The sequence below is a fragment of the Tachyglossus aculeatus genome, chromosome 2 (assembly GCF_015852505.1).
Source record: "Tachyglossus aculeatus isolate mTacAcu1 chromosome 2, mTacAcu1.pri, whole genome shotgun sequence".
Classification (NCBI taxonomy): Eukaryota; Metazoa; Chordata; class Mammalia; order Monotremata; family Tachyglossidae; genus Tachyglossus; species Tachyglossus aculeatus.
In genome coordinates this window covers 131,452,291-131,479,433 of record NC_052067.1, presented here as the reverse complement: position 1 = coordinate 131,479,433, position 27,143 = coordinate 131,452,291, and the positions used below count along the sequence as shown (strand labels likewise).

At 45.1% G+C, this 27,143-nt stretch overlaps 1 protein-coding gene across 2 annotated transcripts in view; it reads right to left on the bottom strand.

The window, feature by feature from the left end:
- Window positions 1-27,143, bottom strand: part of CCDC138 (coiled-coil domain containing 138) — a 93,246-nt gene that overhangs the window by 22,036 nt on the left and 44,067 nt on the right. For both annotated transcript variants that reach the window (XR_005457342.1, XM_038772410.1), the window contains exon 13: window positions 22,550-22,726. Coding sequence is in view for 1 of the 2 variants with exons in the window: in XM_038772410.1 (XP_038628338.1) it covers window positions 22,550-22,726 (177 nt within the window). In the remaining variant the exon portion in view is untranslated. The remainder of the gene's footprint in view (window positions 1-22,549; window positions 22,727-27,143) is intronic.

Genomic DNA, 27,143 nt, shown 5'->3' with positions numbered 1-27,143 from the left:
CCTAGTACAGAGCTCTGCGCACAGTAAGCGCTCAATAAATACGATTGATTGATTGTTCATTTTCCCTCCTAAATCCACTCCTCCCCGTCCCTGTTGCGTTGAACTTTCCCAGGCTCCTAGTACAGAGCTCTGCACACAGTAAGCGTTCAATAAATACGATTGATTGATTGTTCATTTTCCCTCCTAAATCCACTCCTCCCCGTCCCTGCTGCGTTGAACTTTCCCGGGCTCCTAGTACAGAGCTCTGCACACAGTAAGCGCTCAATAAATACGATTGACTGATCGTTCATTTTCCCTCCTAAATCCACTCCTCCCCGTCCCTGCTGCGTTGAACTTTCCCGGGCTCCTAGTACAGAGCTCTGCACACAGTAAGCGCTCAATAAATACGATTGACTGATCGTTCATTTTCCCTCCTAAATCCACTCCTCCCCGTCCCTGCTACGTTGAACTTTCCCGGGCTCCTAGTACAGAGCTCTGCGCACAGTAAGCGCTCAATAAATACGATTGATTGATTGTTCATTTTCCCTCCTAAATCCACTCCTCCCCGTCCCTGTTGCGTTGAACTTTCCCAGGCTCCTAGTACAGAGCTCTGCACACAGTAAGCGCTCAATAAATATGATTGATTGATTGTTCATTTTCCCTCCTAAATCCACTCTTCCCCGTCCCTGCTGCGTTGAACTTTCCAGGGCTCCTAGTACAGAGCTCTGCACACAGTAAGCGCTCGATAAATACGGCTGAATGAATGAAGCCCTTATCCTCACTCCCTTACAATGCTCGGGGCTGCTAAGCCCCGCAGCAGGGCAGTAAGACCCAGAAACACATTATAAACTGTTGGGTAGGGACTGTCTCTATATGTTGCCAATTTGTCCTTCCCAAGCGCTTAGTACAGTGCTCTGCACATAGTAAGCGCTCAATAAATACGATTGATGATGATGATAAGCCCTCTGCAACCGTGAAAAATGAAGCTGAATCAGCGGCTTGCGGATTTATAATGGAGACCGTTATTCTACTGCAGTCATATCACATCCCAGCTGGTCTCCCCATCCATGCTCCATGCTATATTCATTCATTCAATCGTATTTATTGAGCGCTTACTGTGTGCAGAGCACTGTACTAAGCGCTTGGGAAGTACAAGTTGGCAACATATAGAGACGGTCCCTACCCTCTATTTATTTGTTTTACTTGTACCTATCTATCTATTCTATTTATTTTATTTTGTTAGTATGTTTGGTTTTGTTCTCCGTCTCTCCCTTCTAGACTGTGAGCCCACTGTTGGGTAGGGACTGTCTCTAGATGTTGCCAGCTTGTCCTTCCCAAGCGCTTAGTACAGTGCTCTGCTCACAGTAAGCGCTCAATAAATACGATTGATTGATTGATTGCTGCTCGGATCATTTTTCTCAAATGAGAAACATACATACTTCATACTACTACATACTTCATACTTTATCTCCGTATATATATTACTCTATTTATTTAGTTATTTATTTATTTTACTTGTACATGTCTATTCTATTTATTTTATTTTGTTAGTATGTTTGGTTTTGTTCTCCGTCTCTCCCTTCTAGACTGTGAGCCCACTGTTGGGTAGGGACTGTCTCTAGATGTTGCCAGCTTGTCCTTCCCAAGCGCTTAGTACAGTGCTCTGCTCACAGTAAGCGCTCAATAAATACGATTGATTGATTGATTGCTGCTCGGATCATTTTTCTCAAATGAGAAACATACATACTTCATACTACTACATACTTCATACTTTATCTCCGTATATATATTACTCTATTTATTTAGTTATTTATTTATTTTACTTGTACATGTCTATTCTATTTATTTTATTTTGTTAGTATGTTTGGTTTTGTTCTCCGTCTCCCCCTTCTAGACAGTGAGCCCACTGTTGGGTAGGGACCGTCTCTAGATGTTGCCAGCTTGTCCTTCCCAAGCGCTTAGTACAGTGCTCTGCTCACAGTAAGCGCTCAATAAATACGATTGATTGATTGATTGCTGCTTGGATCATTTTTCTCAAATGAGAAACATACATACTTCATACTACTACATACTTCATACTTTATCTCCGTATATATATTACTCTATTTATTTAGTTATTTATTTATTTTACTTGTACATGTCTATTCTATTTATTTTATTTTGTTAGTATGTTTGGTTTTGTTCTCCGTCTCCCCCTTCTAGACAGTGAGCCCACTGTTGGGTAGGGACCGTCTCTAGATGTTGCCAGCTTGTCCTTCCCAAGCGCTTAGTACAGTGCTCCGCTCACAGTAAGCGCTCAATAAATACGATTGATTGATTGATTGCTGCTCGGATCATTTTTCTCAAATGAGAAACATACATACTTCATACTACTACATACTTCATACTTCATCTCCATATATATATATTACTCTATTTATTTATTTCACTTGTACATGTCTATTCTATTTATTTTATTTTGTTAGTATGTTTTGTTTTGTTCTCTGTCTCCCCCTTCTAGACGGTGAGCCCACTGTTGGGTAGGGACCGTCTCTAGATGCTGCCAGCTTGTCCTTCCCAAGCGCTTAGTCCAGTGCTCCGCTCACAGTAAGCGCTCAATAAATACGATTGATTGATTGCTGCTCGGATCATTTTTCTCAAATGAGAAACATACATACTTCATACTACTACCTACTTCATCTCCATATATACATTACTCTATTTATTTATTTTACTTGTACATATCTATCCTATTTATTTTATTTTGTTAGTATGTTTGGTTTTGTTCTCTGCCTCCCCCTTTTAGACTGTGAGCCCACTGTTGGGTAGGGACTGTCGCTATATGTTGCCGATTTGTACTTCCCAAGAGCTTAGTACAGCGCTCTGCACATAATAAGCGCTCAATAAATACGATTGATGATGATCTCTACATACATACTACACACTTCACCTCCATCGCTACATACTTCATCTCCACTCCTCAAAAACCTTCAACGGCTGACCAGTTCTCTCCGTATCGAGCAGACACTCCCGACCAGCCCCCGGCTTTAAAGGCGTTCATTCCCTCTTATCAGCTTAAGGAGAAGCAGCGTGGCTCAGTGGAAGGAGCCCGGGCTTTGGAGTCAGGGGTCATGGGTTCAAATCCCAGCTCCGCCACTTGTCAGCTGGGTGACTTTGGGCACTTCTCTGGGCCTCAGTTACCTCATCTGAAAAATGGGGATTAATTAAGACTGTGAGCCCCCCTGTGGGACAACCTGATCACCTTGTAACCTCCCCGGTGCTTAGAACAGTGCTTTGCACATAGTAAGGGCTTAATAAATGTCATCATCATTATTATTATTGTTTTTATTATTATTATTATTATTATTATTATTATCAGCTCTCTTCTCCCACTACACCCCGGCTCGCCCTCCTACTTCCTCCCAAACTGACTTCTGCGGGCCTCACTATTCTCCCGCTGCTGACCACCGCTCGTTTCTGCCTACCGGCTTAGAATTCCCTAAATCCGCTTGACCACGGAATTCCTCGTTTCCAAAGCCCTCCTGAAATCCTACCTCACGCGGGACACATTCCCGGATTACTTTCCTTCCCCCAGTTTCATCACCTCCCAACTTCTAACCCATCTAGGGTGCATTCCCGATTACTTTTCTTCCTCCAACCTCATATCCTCCCAACTTCTACTTCATCCGGGATGCGTCTCCTGATTGATTTCCTTCTCCCAACTTCAAATCCACCAAATTTCCTCCTCATCGCTTATACACTTCACAGCCACTTTGAGCATTTTCTCCCAAACTTTCCTTATCATAATCTCCTCGTGCCGGAGCTGTATTTAACGTGGAATTAGAGGTGAAGAGAAGAGTTTAAGAGAAGCAGCGTGGCTCAGTGGAAAAAGCCCCGGCTTTGAAGTCAGAGGTCGTGGGTTCGAATCCCGGGCTCCACCCCAAGTCTGCTGTGTGACCTTGGGCAAGTCACTTAACTTCTCGGAGCCTCAGTTCCCTCATCTGTAAAAATGGGGATTAAGACCGTGAGCCCTACGTGGGACAACTTGATCACCTTGTATCCCTCCCAGCGCTTAGAACAGTGCTTCGCACGTAGTAAGCGCTTAACAAATGCCATTATTATTATTAAGAGGAAAGGGAATCATGCATGAGTATGCGTTAAATGGCTCTGAGAAGCAGCGTGGCTCAGTGGAAAGAGCCCGGGCTTGGGAGTCAGAGGTTGTGGGTTCTAATCCTGCTCCACCACGTCTGCTGTGTGACCTCAAGCAAGTCACAACTTCTCTGTACCTCAGTTACCTCACCTGTAAAATGGGGCTTGAGACTGTGAGCCCCACGTGGGACAATCTGATTACCTTGTATTTGCCCCAGCGCTTAAAACGGTGCTTGGCGCCTAGTAGTGCTTAACAAATACCATAATTACTATTATTATTCTTCTCTGGGCCTCAGTTGCCTCATCTGTAAAATGGGGATTGAGACTGTGAGCCCCACATGGACAAGGTCTGTGTCCCACACGATTTGCTTGTATCAACCCCAGCGCTTAGAACAGTGTCTGGCACGTAGTCAACGTTTAACAAATATCAATCAATCAATCAATTAATCGTATTTATTGGGCGCTTACTGTGTGCAGAGCACTGTACTAAGCGCTTGGGAAGTACTAGTTGGCAACATATAGAGACAGTCCTTACCCAACAGTGGGCTCACAGTCTAGAACAAATACCATCATTATTCTTATCAAAGCAGCGTGGCCAAGTGGAAAGAGCCCGGGCTTGGGAGTCAGAGGTCGTGGGTTCTAATCCCGCTCCACCACTTGTCTGCTGTGTGACCTCAGGCAAGTCACAACTTCTCTGTGCCTCAGTTACCTCACCTGTAAAATGGGGCTTGAGACTGTGAGCCCCATGTGGGACAATCTGATTACCTTGTATTTACCCCAGCGCTTAAAACGGTGCTTGGCACCTAGTAGTGCTTAACAAATACCATAATTACTATTATTATTCTTCTCTGGGCCTCAGTTGCCTCATCTGTGAAATGGGGATTGAGACTGTGAGCCCCACATGGGACAAGGTCTGTGTCCCACACGATTTGCTTGTATCAACCCCAGCGCTTAGAACAGTGTCTGGCACATAGTCAACGCTTAACAAATATCAATCAATCAATTAATTGTATTTATTGAGCGCTTACTGTGTGCAGAGCACTGTACTAAGTGCTTGGGAAGTACAAGTTGGCAACATATAGAGACAGTCCTTACCCAACAGTGGGCTCACAGTCTAGAACAAATACCATCATTATTATTATCAAAGCAGCGTGGCTAAGTGGGAAGAGCCCAGGCTTGGGAGTCAGAGGTCGTGGGTTCTAATCCCGCTCCACCACTTGTCTGCTGTGTGACCTCAGGCAAGTCACAACTTCTCTGTGCCTCAGTTACCTCATCTGTAAAATGGGGCTTGAGACTGGGAGCGCCATGCGGGGCAACCTGATTCCCTTTTTGCTTAGAACAGTGCTTGGCACATACTAAGTGCTTAACAGGGAGCCCCATGTGGAAACAGCGTGGCTCAGTGGAAAGAGCCCGGGCTTTGGAGTCAGAGGTCATGGGTTCGAATCACGGCTCCACCACGTCTGCTGGGTGACCTTGGGCAAGTCACTTCACTGAGCCTCAGTTCCCTCATCTGTAAAACGGGGATTAAGACTGTGAGCCCCCCGTGGGACAACCTGATCACCTTGTATCCCCCCAGCACTTAGAACAGTGCTTTGCACATAGTAAGCGCTTAACAAATGCCATCGTTGTTATTATTATTATTATTACTATGTGCCAAGCACTGTTCTAAGCGCTGGGTAGATACAAGGTAAACAGGTTGTCCCACACGGGGCTCAGTCTTAATCCCCATTTTCCAGATGAGGGAACTGAGCCACAGAGAAGTGAAGTGACTTGCCCAAGGTCACACAGCAGACAAGTGGCAGGGCCGGGATTAGAACCCACATCCTCTGACTCCCGAGCCTGTGCTCTTTCCACTGAGCCACGCCGCTTCTCTATCACATTAATATTAATATTGTTAATATTAATATTAATGTCTGTCTCCCCTTCTAGACCATAAGCTCGTTATGGGCACGGAATGTGAATGCAAACTCTCTTGTATTGAACTATTGTATTGTACGAGAAGCAGCGTGGCTCAGTGGAAAGAGCCCGGGCTTTGGAGTCGGAGGTCATGGGTTCGAATCCCGGCTCCGCCAATTGTCAGCTGTGTGATTTGTACTTCCCAAGCGCTTAGTACAGTGCTCTGCACACAGTAAGCGCTCAATAAATACGATTGATGACGATGATGATGACTTTGGGCAAGTCACTTCACTTCTCTGGGCCTCAGTTCCCTCATCTGGAAAATGGGGATGAAGACTGTGAGCCCCCCGTGGGACAACCTGATCACCCTGTAACCTCCCCAGTGCTTAGAAGAGTGCTTGGCACATAGTAAGCGCTTAATAAATGCCATCATCATTATTATTATTATTATTAACTTGCCATCATTATTATTAGTACTAGTAGTAGTACTACTAGAGAAGCAGCGTGGCTCAGTGGAAAGAGCCTGGCCTTTGGAGTCAGAGGTCAAGGGTTCGAATCCCGGCTCCGCCAATTGTCAGCTGGGTGACTTTGGGCAAGTCACTTCACTTCTCTGGGCCTCAGTGACCTCACCTGGAAAATGGGGATGAAGACTGTGAGCCCCCCGTGGGACAACCTGATCAACCTGTAACCTCCCCAGCGCTTAGAACAGTGCTTTGCACATAGTAAGCACTTAATAAATGCCATTATATATATATATATATAGTAGTAGTAGTAGTAGTAGTAGTATTCACTCTCCCAAGCGCTTAGTACATTGCTCGGCACCTAGTAACTGCTCAATAGATACCACTGACTGTACATAAAATAAATATTAATACTGCTACCACAACATGTCAGGAGCCAATCCAGGGCCTCAGGTAAGGACTAAATCATCTGACAACTCTCCACTTAGTACGGTCCTCGGCGGACAATAGGTGCTCAATAAACGCTACAAACTGACCGGTTTGCGAAGCATCCCGATTTAAAATAACAAAATAGACTGGCAAAATCCCACTTAGTACGGTCCTCGGCGGACAATGGGTGCTCAACAAATGCTACAAACTGACCGCTTTGCGAAGCATCCCAATGCTACAAACTGACCGGTTTGCGAAGTATCCCAATTTAAAATAACCAAATAGATTGGCAAAATCCCACTTAGTACGGTCCTCGGCGGACAATGGGTGCTCAACAAATGCTACAAACTGAACGCTTTGCGAAGCATCCCAATGCTACAAACTGACCAGTTTGCGAAGTATCCCGATTTAAAATAACCAAATAGATTGGCAAAATCCCACTTAGCACGGTCCTCGGCGGACAATGGGTGCTCAACAAATGCTACAAACTGACCGGTTTGCGAAGCACCCCGATTTAAAATAACAAAATAGATTGGCAAAATCCCACTTAGTACGGTCCTCGGCGGACAATGGGTGCTCAACAAATGCTACAAACTGACCGCTTTGCGAAGCATCCCAATGCTACAAACTGACCGGTTTGCGAAGTATCCCGATTTAAAATAACCAAATAGATTGGCAAAATCCCACTTGGTACAGTCCTCGGCGGACAATGGGTGCTCAACAAACGCTACAAACTGACCGGTTTGCGAAGCATCCCAATTTAAAATAACCAAATAGACTGGCAAAATCCCACTTAGTACGGTCCTCGGCGGACAATGGGTGCTCAACAAATGCTACAAACTGAACGCTTTGCGAAGCATCCCAATGCTACAAACTGACCAGTTTGCGAAGCATCCCGATTTAAAATAACAAAATAGATTGGCAAAATCCCACTTAGTACGGTCCTCGGCGGACAATGGGTGCTCAATAAACGCTACAAACTGACCGGTTTGTGAAGTATCCCGATTTAAAATAACCAAATAGATTGGCAAAATCCCACTTAGTACGGTCCTCGGCGGACAATGGGTGCTCAACAAATGCTACAAACTGACCGCTTTGCGAAGCATCCCAATGCTACAAACTGACCGGTTTGCAAAGCATCCCGATTTAAAATAACCAAATAGATTGGCAAAATCCCACTTAGTACGGTCCTCGGCGGACAATGGGTGCTCAACAAATGCTACAAACTGACCCCTTTGCGAAGCATCCCAATGCTACAAACTGACCGCTTTGCGAAGTATCCCGATTTAAAATAACAAAATAGATTGGCAAAATCCCACTTAGTACGGTCCTCGGCGGACAATGGGTGCTCAACAAATGCTACAAACTGACCGGTTTGCGAAGCATCCCAATTTAAAATAACAAAATAGATTGGAAAAAATCCCACTTAGTACGGTCCTCGGCGGACAATGGGTGCTCAACAAATGCTACAAACTGACCGGCTTGCGAAGCATCCCGATTTAAAAATAACAAAATAGATGGGCAAAATCCACCAAGAATAACTGAGGATCGCAATCCGTTCAAGAGTCACAAGAAAAGCATCAGCCAAACCGAATCCAATATGATGTTGCCACTCAAATGTACTGAATGGACCCGATTTTATCTACGGGCGCGAAGCTGTTTTAAGTCACAATCACATCAGTGTGTTTTAAGGATACCGACTTAAAGCCCTCTATTCAACCCATCTCTGACAGGCGGACAAAAGCGTTCTTTGTAACGAAAAGGAAAATTTTCAGGTCCGTACAAAGCTCAACCTAAACCCCCAAATAACGGCTTTCAACAACACGTCCGGAGCAGGAAGACGAAGAGCACCACCCGTCCGAAACAAAAGCCACCGAGTCATTTTCTCAAGGCGACGGTAGCGGGCCTAAGCGACGGAAAGGAGGCGGTCAGAAAACTCATTTATTTATCAGTTCAGAAACGTGCTGTGGGCGCGTTAATGCCACCCCGCGCGCTTAGCCCAGTGCTCTGCACACAGTAAGCGCTCAATAAATACGACTGAATGAATGAATGAATGAACCCCTTCCTTCTAGATGTGGATGCGTTCTATAACTTAGATTATGGAATCACCGGACACTGAATCAACGGTACGCAGTTAATTTCGAGCCCTATTTTCCCAAAAAAGTCTCAGGCTAACCCATAATTCGCATCTTTGCCTTGCGCTTCAAAACAAGGGTCTTCTGGAAACAAGTTAATCTGAGAAATTTCTCTTCGTTCTATTTGGATGAAGGGACCATCTACAAATCCCCGTCCCCCTCTCCATCCCCCCCCGTCTTACCTCCTTCCCTTCCCCACAGCACCTGTTTATATGTACATATGTTTGTACATATTTATTACTCTATTTATTTTACTTGTACATATTTATTCTATTTATTTTATTTTGTTAATATGTTTGGTTTTGCTGTCTGTCTCCCCCTTCCAGACTGTGAGCCCACTGTTGGGTAGGGACTGTCTCTATAGGTTGCCAACTTCTCCTTCCCAAGTGCTGAGTACAGTGCTCTGCACACCGTAAGTGCTCAATAAATAGCATTGAATGAATGAATTACTTTATTTATTTATTTATTTTACTTGTACATATCTATTCTATTTATTTTATTTTGTTAATACGCTCGGTTTTGTTCTCTGTCTCCCCCTTCTAGACTGTGAGCCCACTGTTGGGTAGGGACTGTCGCTATATGTTGCCAACGTGTACTTCCCAAGTGCTTAGTACAGTGCTCTGCACACAGTAAGTGCTCAATAAATAGCATTAAATGAATGAATTACTCTATTTATTTATTTATTTTACTTGTACATATCTATTCTATTTATTTTATTTTGTTAATATGTTCGGTTTTGTTCTCTGTCTCCCCCTTCTAGACTGTGAGCCCACTGTTGGGTAGGGACTGTCGCTATATGTTGCCAACGTGTACTTCCCAAGTGCTTAGTACAGTGCTCTGCACACAGTAAGTGCTCAATAGCATTAAATGAATGAATTACTCTATTTATTTATTTATTTTACTTGTACATATCTATTCTTTTTATTTTATTTTGTTAATATGTTTGGTTTTGCTGTCTGTCTCCCCCTTCTAGACTGTGAGCCCACTGTTGGGTAGGGACTGTCTCTATATGTTGCCAACTTCTCCTTCCCAAGTGCTTAGTACAGTGCTCTGCACACAGTAAGTGCTCAATAAATAGCATTGAATGAATGAATGAATTAATTTATTTATTTATTTTGTTAATATGCTTGGTTTTATTCTCTGTCTCCCCCTTCTAGACTGTGAGCCCACTGTTGGGTAGGGACTGTCTCTATATGTTGCCAACTTCTCCTTCTCAAGTGCTTAGTACAGTGCTCTGCACACAGTAAGCGCTCAATAAATAGCATTGAATGAATGAATAAATTACTCTATTTTACTTGTACATATCTATTCTATTTATTTTATTTTGTTAATATGTTTGGTTTTGCTGTCTGTCTCCCCCTTCTAGACTGTGAGCCCACTGTTGGGTAGGGACTGTCTCTACATGTTGCCAACTTCTCCTTCCCAAGTGCTTAGTACAGTGCTCTGCACACAGTAAGCGCTCAATAAATAGCATTGAATGAATGAATTACTCTATTTATTTATTTATTTTACTTGTACATATCTATTCTATTTATTTTATTTTGTTAATACGCTCGGTTTTGTTCTCTGTCTCCCCCTTCTAGACTGTGAGCCCACTGTTGGGTAGGGACTGTCGCTATATGTTGCCAACTTGTACTTCCCAAGTGCTTAGTACAGTGCTCTGCACACAGTAAGCGCTCAATAAATACGATTGATTGATTGATTGATTGGTTGAAAGGAGAAGGAGGAGCTGGGTTCTAATCCCAGCTCTGCCACCTGTCTGCTGTGTGACCTTGGACAAGTCACTTCATTTATTCATTTACTAAGCACTTACTGTGTGCAAAGCACTGTACTAAGTGCTTGGGAGAGTACAATCGAACAAGAGACACGCTCCCTTCTCGCGACGAGCTCACGGCCTCAATCTCTCAGCCTCAATCAATCAATCAATCAACCTCAGTAACCGCATCTGGGACATGGACTGGATTTGCTCGTGTCTACCCCAGCGCTTGGTTCAGTGCGCGCCGTACAGTGAATACCATTAAATGATAAAACGAAAAAAAAAAGGACTCAAAAAGTAAAGACCATGAAAATGAGAACGAGCTCAACCATTTTCATCCAAGCACAGCCCACGGATGCGCATTTGGGGAAATCTTTCGGGCCCGCCCCAAGATGCGCTTCCGGGTTTGTTCCTAATCTCACTTTCAAGTCTCCCGACTCCAATTTATTGAATAAATTCTTCCCCAGGCGTGGTGGGATTCCCTCCCTTTTCTCAAATCTGGCAAAACGCCTCACCTTCAAAGCTTTCCCCCAAAAAAACCTCTTCTTCCCCCCCACTGATCCCCATCATCCTAGTTCTGTCTCCCCATTAGCCACCCGGAGCACTTAAGTTGAAGCGCTTAATACAGTGCTAAGCGCTTAGTCCAGTGCTCTGCACATAGTAAGCGCTCAATAAATACAATTGATGATGATATCAATTTATGTATCATACTTTTCATTTCGTCTTACGTTTGATGTCAAGTTGGGTCCATCTGTCGCCCCTACCGTTACAATAATAATAATAATAATAATAATGGCATTTATTAAGCGCTTACTATGTGCAAAGCACCGTTCTAAGCGCTGGGGAGGTTACAATGTGATCAGGTTGTCCCACGGTGGGGCTCACAGTCTTAATCCCCATTTTCCAGATGAGGGAACTGAGGCCCAGAGAAGTGAAGTGACTTGCCCAAAGTCAATTGGTGGGGCCGGGATTTGAACCCATGACCTGCGACTCCAAAGCCCGGGCTCTGCTGCTTCTCTACATACGACCCCATCTGCCTGCCTCGCCCGTTAGCGCCATCGACCAAACGATGCTCTTCCGGGAGCGCTCACTGTGTGCAGAACGCTGGATTGGGAGCTTGGGAATGTTCGTTCGGTACCCCAGGGTTAGTAGACCCGATCCCTGCCCACAGGAAGCAGCGTGGCGCGGTGGAAAGAGCCCGGGCTTTGGAGTCGGAGGTCGTGGGTTCGAATCCCGGGCTCCACCACAAGTCTGCTGTGTGACCTCGGGCAAGTCACTTCACTTCTCTGAGCCTCAGTTCCCTCATCTGGAAAAATGGGGATGAAGACTGTGAGCCCCACGTGGGACAACTTGATCCCATTGTATCCCCCCAGCGCTTAGAACAGTGCTTTGCACATAGTAAGCGCTTAACAAATAAATAAATAAATTTTAAAAAAGAAGCTTAGAGTCTACAGGGAATAGCAGTCTGGAAAATAAACCCCTCGGGATCCAGGACCGCGGGTGCTCTTGGGAGGCTGGTCCGCTGCTCCGGAGCACAACAGGGCAGTGTGGCTCGGTGGAAAGAGCCCGGGCTTGGGAGTCTAATCCCGGCTCCGCCGCTTGTTAGCTGTGTGACTTCGGGCAACTCACTTAACCTCTCTGTGCCTCAGTTACCTCATCTGGAAAATGGGGATGAAGACTGTGAGCCCCAAGTGAGTCATCCTACCCCCGGGGGGACGGGTGATGGAGAGGGGGTCCACCCGCGCGGCCCAGCGGGAAGAGCCCGGGCCTGGGACTCAGGGAACCCGGCTTCTAATCCCAGCTCTGCCGTTTACTTGCCGCGTGACCTTGGGTGAGTCGCTTCCCTTCTCTGGACCTCAGTTCTCCTGCTGTAGCAGTAATAATAAATAATAATAATAATAATAGTGGCATTTATTAAACGCTTACTATGTGCAAAGCACTGTTCTAAGCGCTGGGGGGAATACAATGTGATCAGGTTGCCCCACCTGGGGCTCACAGTCAATCCCCATTTTACAGATGAGGTAACTGAGGCTCAGAGAAGTTGAGCAACTTGCCCAAGGTCACACGGCAGACACGTGGCAGAGCCGGGATTCGAACCCCTGACCTCTGACTCCAAAGCCCGGGCTCTTTCCACTGAGCCACTGCTCCAGAGCAGTGGACCGGCCTCCCAAGAGCACCCGCAGTCCCGGATCTCGAGTGGTTAATAGTATTTGTTAAGCGCTTACTATGTGCAGAGCGCTGTTCTAAGTCACGGGGGATCCCGTGACTTTGGAGTCCGAGGTCATGGGTTCAGATTCCGACTCGGCCCATTGTCAGCTGTGTGACTTTGGGAATTCTTACTAGGCCCAGAATTCCCTCTCCCGGGCCCCCAAACCGAAGCCAAAATGTGTGACTTCACTTCTCTGCACGCTGTGTCAAGCACTGTTGTAAGCGCTGGGGCCTTCCCAGACTGAGCCCCCTCCTTCCTCTCCCCCTCCACCCCCTCCCCATCCCAATCAATCAATCAATCAATCGTATTTATTGAGCGCTTACTGTGTGCAGAGCACTGTACTAAGCGCTTGGGAAGTCCAAGTTGGCAACATAGAGAGACGGTCCCTACCCAACAGCGGGCTCACGGTCTAGAAGGGGGAGACAGAGAACAAAACCAAACATACTAACAAAATAAAATAAATAGAATAGATATGCACAGGTAAAATAAATAAATAAATAATCTTCCCCTCCCCACACCACCTGTATCTATGTATATATGTTTGTACGGATTTATTACTCTATTTATTGATTTATTTTATTTGTGCATATTTATTCTGTTTATTTTATTTTGTTAATATGTTTTGTCTTTTCGTCTGTCTCCCCCTTCTAGACTGTGAGCCCACCGTTGGGTAGGGACCGTCTCTATATTCATTCATTCAATCGTATTTATTGAGCGCTTACTGTGTGCAGAGCGTCTCTTATATGTTGCCAACTTGGACTTCCCAAGCGCTTAGTACAGTGCTCTGCACACAGTATGCACTCAATATGGTTGAATGAATGAATGAACGTGGGACAACCTGATAACGCCGTACACCCGCCCAGCACTTAGAACAGTGTTTGGCGCATAGTAAGTGCTTAACAAACACCCTTCTTCTTCTTATTATTATTATTATTATTAAACATTAATGATTTAATGTTTTAAGCGCTTGGGAAGCCCAAGTTGGCAACATATAGAGACAGTCCCTACCCAACAGTGGGCTCACAGTCTAAAAGGGGGAGACAGACAATAAAACCAAACATACTAACAAAATAAAATACATAGAATAGATATGTACAAGTAAAATAGAGTAATAAATATGTACAAACATTTATACATATATACAGGTGCTGTGGGGAAGGGAAGGAGGTAAGATGGGGGGATGGAGAGGGGGATGGAGAGGGGGATGAGGGGGAGAGGGGGAGAGGAAGGAAGGGGCTCAATCTGGGAATCTGGGAATCTGGCTGAAGATAGAGCTTTGGGGACTGTACCGTTCGTTCATTCATTCATTCATTCAATCGTATTTATTTATTGAGCGCTTACAGTGTGTAGAGCACTGTACTAAGCGCTTGGGAATAGGATAGTATATGGTATCAATCAATCGCATTTATTGAGCGCTTACTGTGTGCAGAGCACTGTACTAAGCGCTTGGGAAGGACAAGCTGGCAACACCTAGAGACGGTCCCTACCCAACAGCGGGCTCGCAGTCTAGAAGGGGGAGGCAGCGAACAAAACCAAACACACTAACAGAATAAAATAAATAGAAAAGATAGGTCCAAGTAAAATAAATAAACAGAGTAATAAATATGTGCTAACATATTCTTTCGCCCAAGTCCCAGACGACATCCCTTTTAAGCAGACGGCGGAAACCTATCGTTTGAAATCAGGAAACCTATCTTTTAAAATCGGGCAAACCCCAACCGATTTCTCTGGCGAGTTAATGTAGGGGTCCTGGCTTCTGTTGAGATTTGCGGTTTTGAGGAACTGTTCGGGAGCGGAATTGCCCCCAGAAGCCTTGGGGCGCCGTGTGTGAACCGTTCAGTATGTTATCTTGGTGAAATTTTCCTTAGTACCTTACTCAAAGAAACCCAAGGCTATCTCAAGATATCTCATCCTTCTTTAATGTTCCCATCGGGCAAGAAGGGACAGGTTTATCCCCATCTCAAGTAAGGCGCGGAAAGACCCCACGGTGACTCAGCACCGGAATGTGGGCAAAGTCCTGTTTTTCCTCTTACTAGGCCCAGGATTCCCTCTCCCGGGCCCCCTAACCTCACGGGCTGTTCCCAAACGCTCCGCCTGAACAGAAACAAAAGCCCAGAAAGGGAATACTTCACTCCACCCGACGCAACGCATCCACGGGAGGCCCCGTGGATGGAGCGGGAGCTTGGGGGTCGGAGGAACTTGGTCAAAAATAATAATAATGTTGGCATTTGTTAAGCGCTTACTATGTGCAAAGCGCTGTTCTAAACGCTGAGGGGGGATGCAAAGTGATCAGGTTGTCATCATCAATCGCATTTATTGAGCGCTTACTATGTGCAGAGCGCTGCACTAAGCGCTTGGGAAGGACAAATTGGCAACATATAGAGACGGTCCCTACCCAACAGTGGGCTCACAGTCTAAAAGGGGGAGACGGAGAACAAAACCAAACATACTAACAAAATAAAATAAATAGAATAGATATGGACAAGTAAAATAAATAAATAGGGTAATAAATATGTACAAACATATATACATATATACAGGTGCTGTGGGGAAGGGAAGGAGGTAAGATGGGGGTTGTCCCATGTGGGGTTCACAGTCTTAATCCCCATTTTGCAGATGAGGGAACTGAGGCTCAGAGAAATTAAATGACTTGCCCAAAGTCACACAGCAGACGTGGCGGAGTCGGCATTCGAACCCGTGACCTCTGACTCCAAAGCCCGGGCTCTTTCCACTGAGCCACGCTGCTTCTCAAGTCACTTAACTTCTCCGTTCCGCCATCTGAAAAATGTGGGACGGGGACTGTGTCCTAATCGATTATCTTGTTCCTACAATAATAATAATAATAATAATGGCATTTATTAAGCGCTTACTATGTGCAAAGCACTGTTTAAGCACTGAGCACTGTTCTAAGCGTTATCCCACGGCTCGGGGCCGGGCCGGAAGGGGCTAGCTAGGAGGTCGACCTGCTAGAAGTGCTGGTGATCCCTGGGAGTTCATCACCACGGAATCTCCTCCCGTCTAGGCTGCTCCAAACAATCAATCAATCAATCGTATTTATTGAGCGCTTACTGTGTGCAGAGCACTGGACTAAGCGCTTGGGAAGTACAAGTTGGCAACATATAGAGACAGTCCCTACCCAACAGTGGGCTCCACCGGACCTGGGCTGATTCAATCAATCAATCGTATTTACTGAGCGCTTACTGTGTGCAGAGCACTGTACTAAGCGCTTGGGAAGTACAAGTCGGCAACGTACAGAGACGGTCCCTACGCAACAATGGGCTAGAAGGGGGGCTGATGGATTTGGATCTCTTCCCTCAATTTCCCCTGTAGACTGCAAGCTCCCTGGGGGCAGGGAACAACCCTACCAACCCCCTAGTACTTACTGTTCACTCATTCATTCAATCGTATTTATTGAGCACTTACTGTGTGCAGAGCACTGGATTAAGCGCTTACTGTTCTCTCCCAAGACCTCAGCATGGTGTTTGTCACACAGTGAACACTCGGTAAACACCACTGATTGACTCAATAGATACGACTGATTGATCGATTGATTGGGTGACTGAAGCACTCATTAAGCTCCCGCCTTTACCCAGCGCTTGGACAGGATTGAAAACCCCTTCGGGCCAGGATCGTGTCTTCCAATTCTACTGGACTCTTCCAAGAGCTTAGTATACACCCCTCTGATCACAGCAGGTGCTCAGTATTAATTCAATCGTATGGATTGAGCGCTTACTGTGTGCAGAGCACTGTACTAAGCGCAGTAAAGACTATCGAACTGATTGGGAATTGGAGTTTTCCTCCTCTTGCCCCCACCTGGGACTTCTCCCTCTAATCTGCCAAATCTCACTGTCGCAGCCCTCTTAAACCATCTATTTCAATTCAGTTCAATTCAATCGTATTTATTGAGCGCCTACTGTGTGCAGAGCACTGTACTAAGCGCTTGGGAAGTCCAAGTTGGCAACGTATAGAGACGGTCCCTACCCAACAGTGGGCTCACAGTCAAGAAGGGGGAGAGAGAGAACAAAACAAATTAACAAAATAAAATAAATAGAATATGTACAAATTAAATAGAGTAATAAACGTGTACAAACATACATACAGGTACTGTGGGGAGGGGAAGGAGGTAAGGCGGCAGGCTTTCACTGCCTAATAATAATAATAATAATGATGGCATTTGTTAAGCGCTTACTATGTGGAAAACACTGTTCTAAGCGCTGTCCACCTCTCTGCTCATGGAACATGGGCCTGGAATTCAGAGGACTTCTATCAATCAATCGATCGTATTTATTGAGCACTTACTGTGTGCAGAGCACTGTACTAAGCGCTTGGGATGTGCAAGCTGGCAACATCTAGAGACAGTCCCTACCCAACAGTGGGCTCACAGTCTAGAAGGGGGAGACAGAGAACAAAACCAAACATACTAACAAACTAAAATAAATAGAATCGATAGGTACAAGTAAAATAAATGGAGCAATAAATCTGTACAAACATATATACATATATACAGGTGCTGTGGGGAAGGGAAGGAGGTAAGATGGGGGGGATGGAGGGGGGGACAAGGAGGAGAGGAAGGAAGGGGCTCAGTCTGGGAAGGCCTCCTGGAGGAGGTGAGCTCTCAGCAGGGCCTTGAAGGGAGGAAGAGAGCGAGCTTGGCGGATGGGCAGAGGGAGGGCAGTCCAGGCCCGGGGGAGGACGTGGGCAGGGGGTCCATGGTGGAACAGGAGGGCTGAGTAGGTGCGAGTAGGTACGAATGAGGCTGTCGTTAATGTAACTTGGTGATAACAAGGGCCTTTAGGGGGGTTGGGGGGGCACTAGAAGGAAGATCGCTTAAGTGTGTGGTGGGGGGGTGGAAGCAGGAGACTTCTAGACCGTGAGCCCACTGTTGGGTAGGGACCGTCTCTATATGTTGCCAACTTGGACTTCCCAAGCGCTTAGTACAGTGCTCTGCACTCAGTCAGCGCTCAATAAATACGACTGAAGGAAGAGGACCTGGGCTCTAATCCCGGCTCTGCCACTTGCCTTCTATGTGACCTCGGCAGGTCTCGCAACTTCTCTGGGCCTCACTTACCTGTAAAATGGGAATTAAATCCTACTCCCTCATCAATCAATCAATCAATCGTATTTATTGAGCGCTTACTGTGTGCAGAGCACTGGCCTAAGCGCTTGGGAAATACAAGTTGGCAACATCTAGAGACGGTCCCTACCCAACAGTGGGCTCACAGTCTAGAAGGGGGAGCCAGAGAACAAAACCGAACATACTAACAAAATAAAATAAAATAAAATAAATAGAATAGATATGTACAAGTAAAATAAATAAATAAATAACTAGAGTAATAAATATGTACAAACATATATACATATATACAGGTGATATAGACTTGGAGTCTAAATAAAGTCCCCCCCTCCCTCTATCCTACCCCCTTCCCCTCCCCACAGCACTTGTACATATTTATTCATACATTCGTACATTTATTTATATTCGTACATATTTATTCATTCATTCATTCAATCAATCATCATCATCATCATCATCATCAATCGTATTTATTGAGCACTTACTGTGTGCAGAGCACTGTACTAAGCGCTTGGGAAGTACAAGTTGGCAACAACTTATTATTATGTAGTCATTAAGTTACTGGCAATTTATTACTCCATTTATTTTATTAATGATGTATTTATAGCTATAATTCTACTTATTCTGATGGTATTGACACCAGTCCACATGTTTTGTGTTGTTGTCTGTCTCCCCCTTCTAGACTGTGAGCCCGTTGTTGGGTAGGGACCGTTTCGATATGTTGCCGATTTGTACTTCCCAAGCGCTTAGTACAGTGCTCTGCACACAGTAAGCGCTCAATAAATTCATTCATTCAATCGTATTTATTGAGCGCTTACTGTGTGCAGAGCACTGTACTAACCGCTTGGGAAGTACAAGTTGGCAACAACTTATTATTAAGTTGTTATTAAGTTATTGGCAATTTATTACTCTATTTTATTAAGGATGTGTATACAGCTATAATTCTATTTATTCTAAAGATATTGACACCTGTCCACATTTTGCTTTGCTGTCTGTCTCCCCCTTCTAATAATAATAATAATAGTGGCATTTATTAAGCGCTTACTACGTACAAAGCACTGTTCTAAGCGCTGGGGAGGTTACAAGGTGATCAGGTTGTCCTTCGGGGGGCTCACAGTCTTAATCCCCATTTTCCAGATGAGGTCACTGAGGCCCAGAGAAGTGAAGTGGCTTGCCCAAAGTCACACAGCTGACAAGTGGCGGAGCCCAGATTTGAACCCATGACCGCTGACATCAAAGCCCAGGCTCTTTCCACTGAGCCATGCTGCTTCTAGACTGTGAGCCCGCTGTTGGGTAGGGACTGTCTCTATATGTTGCCGATTTGTACTTCCCAAGCGCTTAGTACAGTGCTCTGCACACAGTAAGCGCTCAATAAATACGAATGAATGAATGAGTCCCATGTGGGACAGAGACTCCGTCTGACCTGATTAGAGTAGGTGTGCTAGAAAAGTCACACCTGCTCCTTTCAGAAGCAGCCTGGCCCAGAGAAGCAGCGTGGCTCAGCGGAAAGAGCCTGGGCTTTGGAGTCAGGGGTCGTGGGTTCGAATCCCGGCTCTGCCAACTGCCAGCTGTGTGGCTTTGGGCGAGTCACTTCACTTCTCTGGGCCTCAGTTCCCTCATCTGTCAAATGGGGATTAAGACTGGGAGCCCACCCAGTGGGACAACCTGATCTCCTTGTAACCTCCCCAGTGCTTAAAACAGTGCCTTGCACATAGTAAGCACTTAATAAATGTCACCATCATCATCATCATCAATCGTATTTATTGAGCGCTTACTGTGTGCAGAGCACTGTACTAAGCGCTTATCATCTTGTATCCACCCCAGAGTTTAGTACAGTGCTTGGCACAATAGTAAGCTGTTAACAAGGACCATTATTATTATTACTAATGATCTGCTGACTTATCTGGATATTCCATGGATTTACTCCAACCTGATCTTAGAACAGTGCTTTGCACATAGTAAGCGCTTAATAAATGCCATCATTATTATTATTATTATTATTACTCCCGTACTGCTTGCCAACACCAGTTAAAGCTATGCTTTCCCTCAGGTTTCCATTACATATTAAACATTTATTCACGTCTGCCGTCGCTTCTGGTACCTTGCACGCTTCTCAGGGACAGGGGCCTTGTCTTCTGATTTTATGCTCCCAAGTACTGCCCAGTGCATCATCAGTCGTATTTATTGAGCGCTTACTATGTGCAGAGCACTGTACTAAGCGCTTGGGAAGTCCAAGTTGGCGACATATAGAGACGGTCCATAAGTGCAGTTCTAGGCAAATAGTAGGTGCCCACCCTGGTGACTGACCGAGCAAGCAGCGTGGCTCAGTGGAAAGAGCCCGGGCTTGGGAGTCGGAGGTCACGGGTTCTAATCCCGGCTCCGCCACTTTCATTCGTTCAGTCGTATTTATTGAGCGCTTACTTTGTGCAGCGCACTGTACTAAGCGCTTGGGAAGTCCAAGTTGGCAACATATAGAGACGGTCCCTGCCCAACAACGGGCTCACAGTCTAGAAGGGGGAGACAGACAACAAAACAAAACATGTGGACGGGTGTCAAGTCATCAGAATAAATAGAAGTAAAGCTAGATGCACATCATTAACAAAATAAATAGAATAGTAAATATGGACAAGTAAAATAAATAGAGCAATAAATCTGTACAGACATCAATCAATCAATCAATCAATCGTATTTACTGAGCGCTTACTGTGTGCAGAGCACTGTACTAAGCTCTTGGGAAGGACAAGCTGGCAACATATAGAGACGGTCCCTCCCCAACGGTGGGCTCACAGTCTAGAAGGGGGAGACAGAGAACAAAACCAAACATACTAACAAAATAAAATAAATAGAATAGACAGGCACAAGTAAAATAAATAAATAAATAGAGTAATAAATCTGTACAAACATATATACAGGTGCTGTGGGGAGGGGAAGGAGGTAGGGCGGGGGGGATGAGGAGGAGGAGAGGAAAAAGGGGGCTCAGTGTGGGGGCTCAGTGTGGGACGGCCTCCTGGAGGAGGTGAGCTCTCAGTAGGGCTTGGAAGGGAGGAAAAGAGCGAGCTTGGAGGATGTGCTTGTCAGCTGTGTGACTTTGGGCAAGTCACTTCACTTCTCTGGGCCTCAGTTACCTCATCTGTAAAATGGGGATGAAGACTGTGAGCCCCCCGTGGGACAACCTGATCACCTTGTAGCCTCCCCAGCGCTTAGAATGGTGCTTTGCGCATAATAAGCGCTTAACAAATGCCAACATTATTATTAGACTCTCTAAGACAGACACCATAGTGACATGTATGAGAAGCAGCGTGGCTCAGTGGAAAGAACATGGGCTTTGGAGTCAGAGGTCATGGGTTCAAATTCCGGCTCCGCCAATTGTCAGCTGTGTGACTTTGGGCAAGTCACTTCACTTCTCTGGGCCTCAGTTACCTCATCTGTAAAATGGGGATTAAGACCGTGAGCCCCCCGAGGGACAACCTGATCACCTTGTAACCTCCCCAGCGCTTAGAACAATGCTTTGCACATAGTAAGCGCTTAATAAATGCCATCATTATTATTATTATGTAGACCGCTATGTCGCAGGCAAACTAGACACGCTTGGACAAGGCCAGGCAAGGCTAGAGAAGCAGCGTGGCTCAGTGAGAAGAGCCCAGGCTTGGGAGTCGGAGGTCGTGGGTTCAAATCCCGGCTCCGCCAATCAATCAATCAACCAATCATATTTATTGAGCGCTTACTGTGTGCAGAGCACTGTACTAAGCGCTTGGGAAGTGCAAGCCGGCAACACATAGAGACAGTCCCTACCCAACATCGGGCTCACAGTCTAGAAGGGGGAGACAGAGAACAAAGCCAAACATACTAACAAAATAAAATAAATAGATAGGTACAAGATAGAGTAATAAATCTGTACAAACATATATCCATATATACAGGTGCTGTGGGGAAGGGAAGGAGGTAAGATGGGGGGGATGGAGAGGGGGACGCCACTTGCCAGCTGTGTGACTTTGGGCAAGTCACTTCACTTCTCTGGGCCTCAGTGACCTCACCTGGAAAACGGGGATTAAGAGTGTGAGCCCCATGTGGGACCATCTAATTCCCTTGTATCTACCCCAGCGCTGAGAACAGTGCTTGACACATACTAAGCGCTTAACAAACACCAGGATTATTATTATTATTATTATTATTACTCTGCCTGGCAAATAGTAAGCCCTTAACAAATACAGCTACGGGAGCAAGACGGTGAGGTGAGAGGGGGCAGAGGGAAAGGGGTGGTGAGGTGGTGTATGCCAACATTTGGCCAGCATCAATGGAAGATGACGTTTTCGGGGATTAGAGAAGACTTGCACAAGTGGTGTACACAAAAAGACACACATCTCATGATGAAAGGAAATAAGGCTTTGGCACTGGGGAAATGGTGTAAGTGGGTAAAGACTAAGCTGCCTGTTCAGACAGGATGGAGTTGAGTGGGGCTGTGTATACATTAGAAAAACTTACTTGACTCCACCGTCATCTGAAGCAAACTGTCAATGACATTCGACAGCAGTCCTTTACTGGATATTCTCAGGTGATTTAAAATGAGTGGCACGGCTTGACACTCCAAAAATAAGGCTTTCCCTTCATCCGTCTTCAAGTCCAAACACAGAGAGTCGAATGCCTGAGCCAGGTAATCCGCTGCGAGAGAATGAAATACGAAATCAACGGACGCTACCGTCGCCCCCCCGATCGTTCGTTCGTTCATTCAATCGTATTGATTGAGCGCTTACTGTGTGCAGAGCACTGGACTAAGCGCTTGGGAAGTACGAGTTGGCAACATATAGAGACGGTCCCTGATCGTTAATCAGCGAAAGGAACAGAAACGGGCCCACTCGAGCCGCCCCCCGAAAGGAACAAATGGGATGCCACCAAGGATAGGGCCTCACCTATACCTACTTCCTCGCACGGGGATGGAAACCGGGAAAGGGAGAAAAATCCAACAGGATAGAGTCGGTTCAACTGGAACCGTACACACATAATGGCTTCAGAATGCCCACCCTTTAAGTATTTTCAGTTTTCTCCATTCTCAAAGGTCGCTCGCCTCAAACTGGCTGCGTCGGCTTTAAATTGGGCTTTCTCCAGGCCCCGAACTTCCATTCCTTCTCTCCCTAACTCAACTCAATCACCGCTCCGTGCCTGCCAATTGAGCGCTAAATTTAATAATCCAAATAATTGCAAAGCCTAATTACTGGAGTACCTGACACGCCCTCTGACTAGAGGAACTAATGGCCACGCAGAAAATCTGCTTCGCTTGACTCTTCTTCCACCATCGGCCTGCGCGTTTCAGAAAAAATGGTTTCTTAGACATGTTTAGGCTTAGTTTTTCTCAAACTGTGATGGTCACCATGTCATTAAAGTTAGCGGCAGGACCGCACAAAGACCATTGCTTCAACAGCACTGTTTTTAATCTGCATTATCAAGGAGCACGTTTTTAAGCCAATGCAATTACTACTTGATAACAGAACACTCAATTCATTCAATCGCATTTACTGAGCGCCTACTGTGTGCAAAGCACTGTACTAAGCACTTGGGAGAATACAATACAGGAACACACTGACACATTCCCTGCCCACGAGAAGCTCACAGTCTACAGGGGGGAAGACAGACATTAATATACATAAATACATAAAGGTATCTTTCAGGTATGCATATGCATATTTAATAATACAGACTTCCTGAATATTTTCTTGATTAAAACTCTAGTTAAATGGCAACTGCTCCTACTAGCTGTTTGGGGCCAGAATCAGGACAGCCGCCTTTTTCAATTGAGGTTTTCTTCTCTAGATATTTCTGAAATCACGCCAGGTAGGTTGCATTACACTTTTTCCTTCACCACATTTTCTGGAATTTATTATTATTATTATTATACATTATTATATTACTATTATAATTGCTACTAATATTAATAATAATGGTATTTGTTAAGTGCATTCTGTGCCAGGCACTGTGCTAAGTGCTCGGATGCAAACAAGCAAATCGAGTTGGACACAGTCCCTGCCCCATGTGGGGCTCTGACTCTCAATCCCATTTTCCAGGTGAGGTAACTGAGGCCCAGAGAAGTGAAGTGGGAAGCGCTCGCCTCCTTGATCAATCAATCAATCGTACTTATTGAGCGCTTACTGTGTGCAGAGCAGGGTGAGAAGCCGTGTGGCCCGGTGGGAAAAAGCACGGATGTGGGACTCAGAAGACCTGGGTTCTAATCCTGGCTCCGCCAGTCTGGTGTGTGACCTTTATATACGTCCCTTGGCTTCTCTGCGCCTCAGTTCCCTCATCTGCAAAATGGGGATTCATTCATTCATTCATTCAATCGTATTGATTGGGCGCTTACTGTGTGCAGAGCACTGTACTAAGCGCTTGGGAAGGACAAGTTGGCAACGTCTAGAGACGTTCCCTACCCAACAGCGGGCTCACAGTCTAGAAGGGGGACATAGACAACAAAACATATAAACCAAATCAAATAAATAGAATAAATATGTACAAGTAAAATAGAGTAATAAATATGTACCAACATATATACATATATACAGGTGCTGTGGGGAGGGGAAGGATTCGATACCTGTTCTCCTTTCTACACAGACTGGGATCCCTACGAAGCATCTGACGACCTGACATCTACTCCAGTGACGAGTACGATGCTCAGCACACAGTAAGTGCTTAAACACCACAATTATTATTATTATTATTATTAATTATTATCATAGTTTGGGTTAAGTTTATTCAAGTGCAGAGCAGTGTACTAAAACCTCTGGGAGAACACAAAAGAACTATTCATTCATTCAATTGTAGTTATTGAGCACCTACTGTGTGCACAGCAGTGTACTAAACCTCTGGGAGAACACAAAAGAACTATTCATTCATTCAATCGTATTTATTGAGCACCTACTGTGTGCACAGCAGTGTACTAACCCTCTGGGAGAACACAAAATAATTATTCATTCATTCATTCGTTCAGTCGTATTTATTGAGCGCTTACTGTGTGCACAGCACTGTACTAAGCGCTTGGGAAGTACCAGTTGGCAACATCTAGAGACGGTCCCTACCCAACAGCGGGCTCACAGTCTAGAAGGGGGGAGACAGACAACAAAACAGAACATACTAACAAAGTAAAATAAATAGAATAGTAAATATGTACAAGTAAAATAGAGTGATAAATCTGTACAAACATATTCATTCATTCAATAGTATTTATTGAGCGCTTACTGTGTGCAGAGCACTGTACTAAGCGCTTGGGAAGTACAAGTCGGCAACATATAGAGACGGTCCCTATCCAACAGCGGGCTCACAGTCTAGAAGGGGGGAGACAGACAACAAAACAGAACATACTAACAAAGTAAAATAAATAGAATAGTAAATATGTACAAATAAAATAGAGTGATAAATCTGTACAAACATATTCATTCATTCAATAGTATTTATTGAGCGCTTACTGTGTGCAAAGCACTGGACTAAGCGTTTGGGAAGTACAAGTTGGCAACATCTAGAGACGGACCCTACCCAACAGCGGGCTCACAGTCTAGAAGCGGGGAGACAGACAACAAAACAGAACATATTAACTAAGCAAAATAAATAGAATAGTAAATATGTGCAAGTAAAATAAATAGAGTGATAAATCTGTACAAACATATATACAGGTGCTGTGGGGAGGGGAAGGAGGTAGGGTGGAGGGGATGGGGAGGGGGAGAGGAAAATGGGGCTCAGTCTGGGAAGGCCTCCTGGAGAAGGTGAGCTCTCAGTAGGAATTAGGAATTAGGAAACACGATCCCTGCCCACAAGGAGTTGAAGATCTAACAGCCGGGAGGCAGGAGCTAAAGTAAATTACCATTAGGAACTTGTACTTCCCAAGCGTTCAGTCCAGTGCTCTGCACACTGTAAGCACTCAATAAATACGATTGATTGATTGAAGTAGAGCGTTTAGGATATGATGTCCCTAAGAGCTACAGGAGATTGTGAACACTGATGACCTTGTATCTATCCCAACGCTCAGTATAGCGCTTGGCACACAGTAAGCACTTAAATACCACAATTGTTACTATTGTTACTAGTTTCTTAAGTGAAACGGAAGTATCAAAGTAGCAGGTGTGAGGCTACGTGGTACGGGGATTAGCTTGAAATGGACGAAAACAAGGACTCCCAGAGGAGATTCATTCATTCAATCGTATTTGAATGCAACTGATGTGACTTCTGAAGGGCTTTTAATTCATTTAGTCATATTTAATGAGCACTTTCTGTGTGCAGAGCACTGTAGTAAAAGGTTGGGAGAGTACAACAACAATAAACAGACACATTCCCTGCCCATAATGATCTGAAGGGAAGCAGCGTGGCTCAGTGGAAATCAATCAATCAATCAATCAATCGTATTTATTGAGCGCTTACTGTGTGCAGAGCACTGTACTAAGTGCTTGGGAAGCGCAAGTTGGCAACATATAGAGACAGTCCCTACCCAACAGCGGGCTCACAGTCTAGAAGGGGGAGACAGACAACAAAACAAAACATATTAACAAAGTAAAATAAATAGAATAATTATGTACAAATAAAATGAATAGAGTAATAAATCCGTACAAACATATATACACATATACAGGTGCTGTGGGGAGGGGATGGAGAGGGGGAGAGGAAGGAGGGGGCTCAGTCTGGGAAGGCCTCCTGGAGGAGGTGAGCTCTCAGCAGGGCTTACTGTGTGCAGGGCACTGTACTAAGCGCTTGCGAAGCCCAAGTTAGCAACATCTAGAGACGGTCCCTACCCAACAGCGGGCTCACAGTCTAGAAGGGGGAGATAGAGAACAAAACAAAACATACTAACAAAATAAAATAAATAGAATAATTATGTACAAATAGAGTAATAAATCCGTACAAACATATATACATCTATACAGGTGCTGTGGGGATGGGAAGGAGGTAAGGCGGGTGGGGGGGGACCCTGGGGATCCTCCCCAGCACTTAGAACAGTGCTTTTTGCATATAGTGAGCACTTAACAAATGCCATCATTAATTAATTAATGATTAATTAAGGCGGGACCGGCGAGAATGAGGCCCGGTGAGGAGGTTAGCGGCAGTG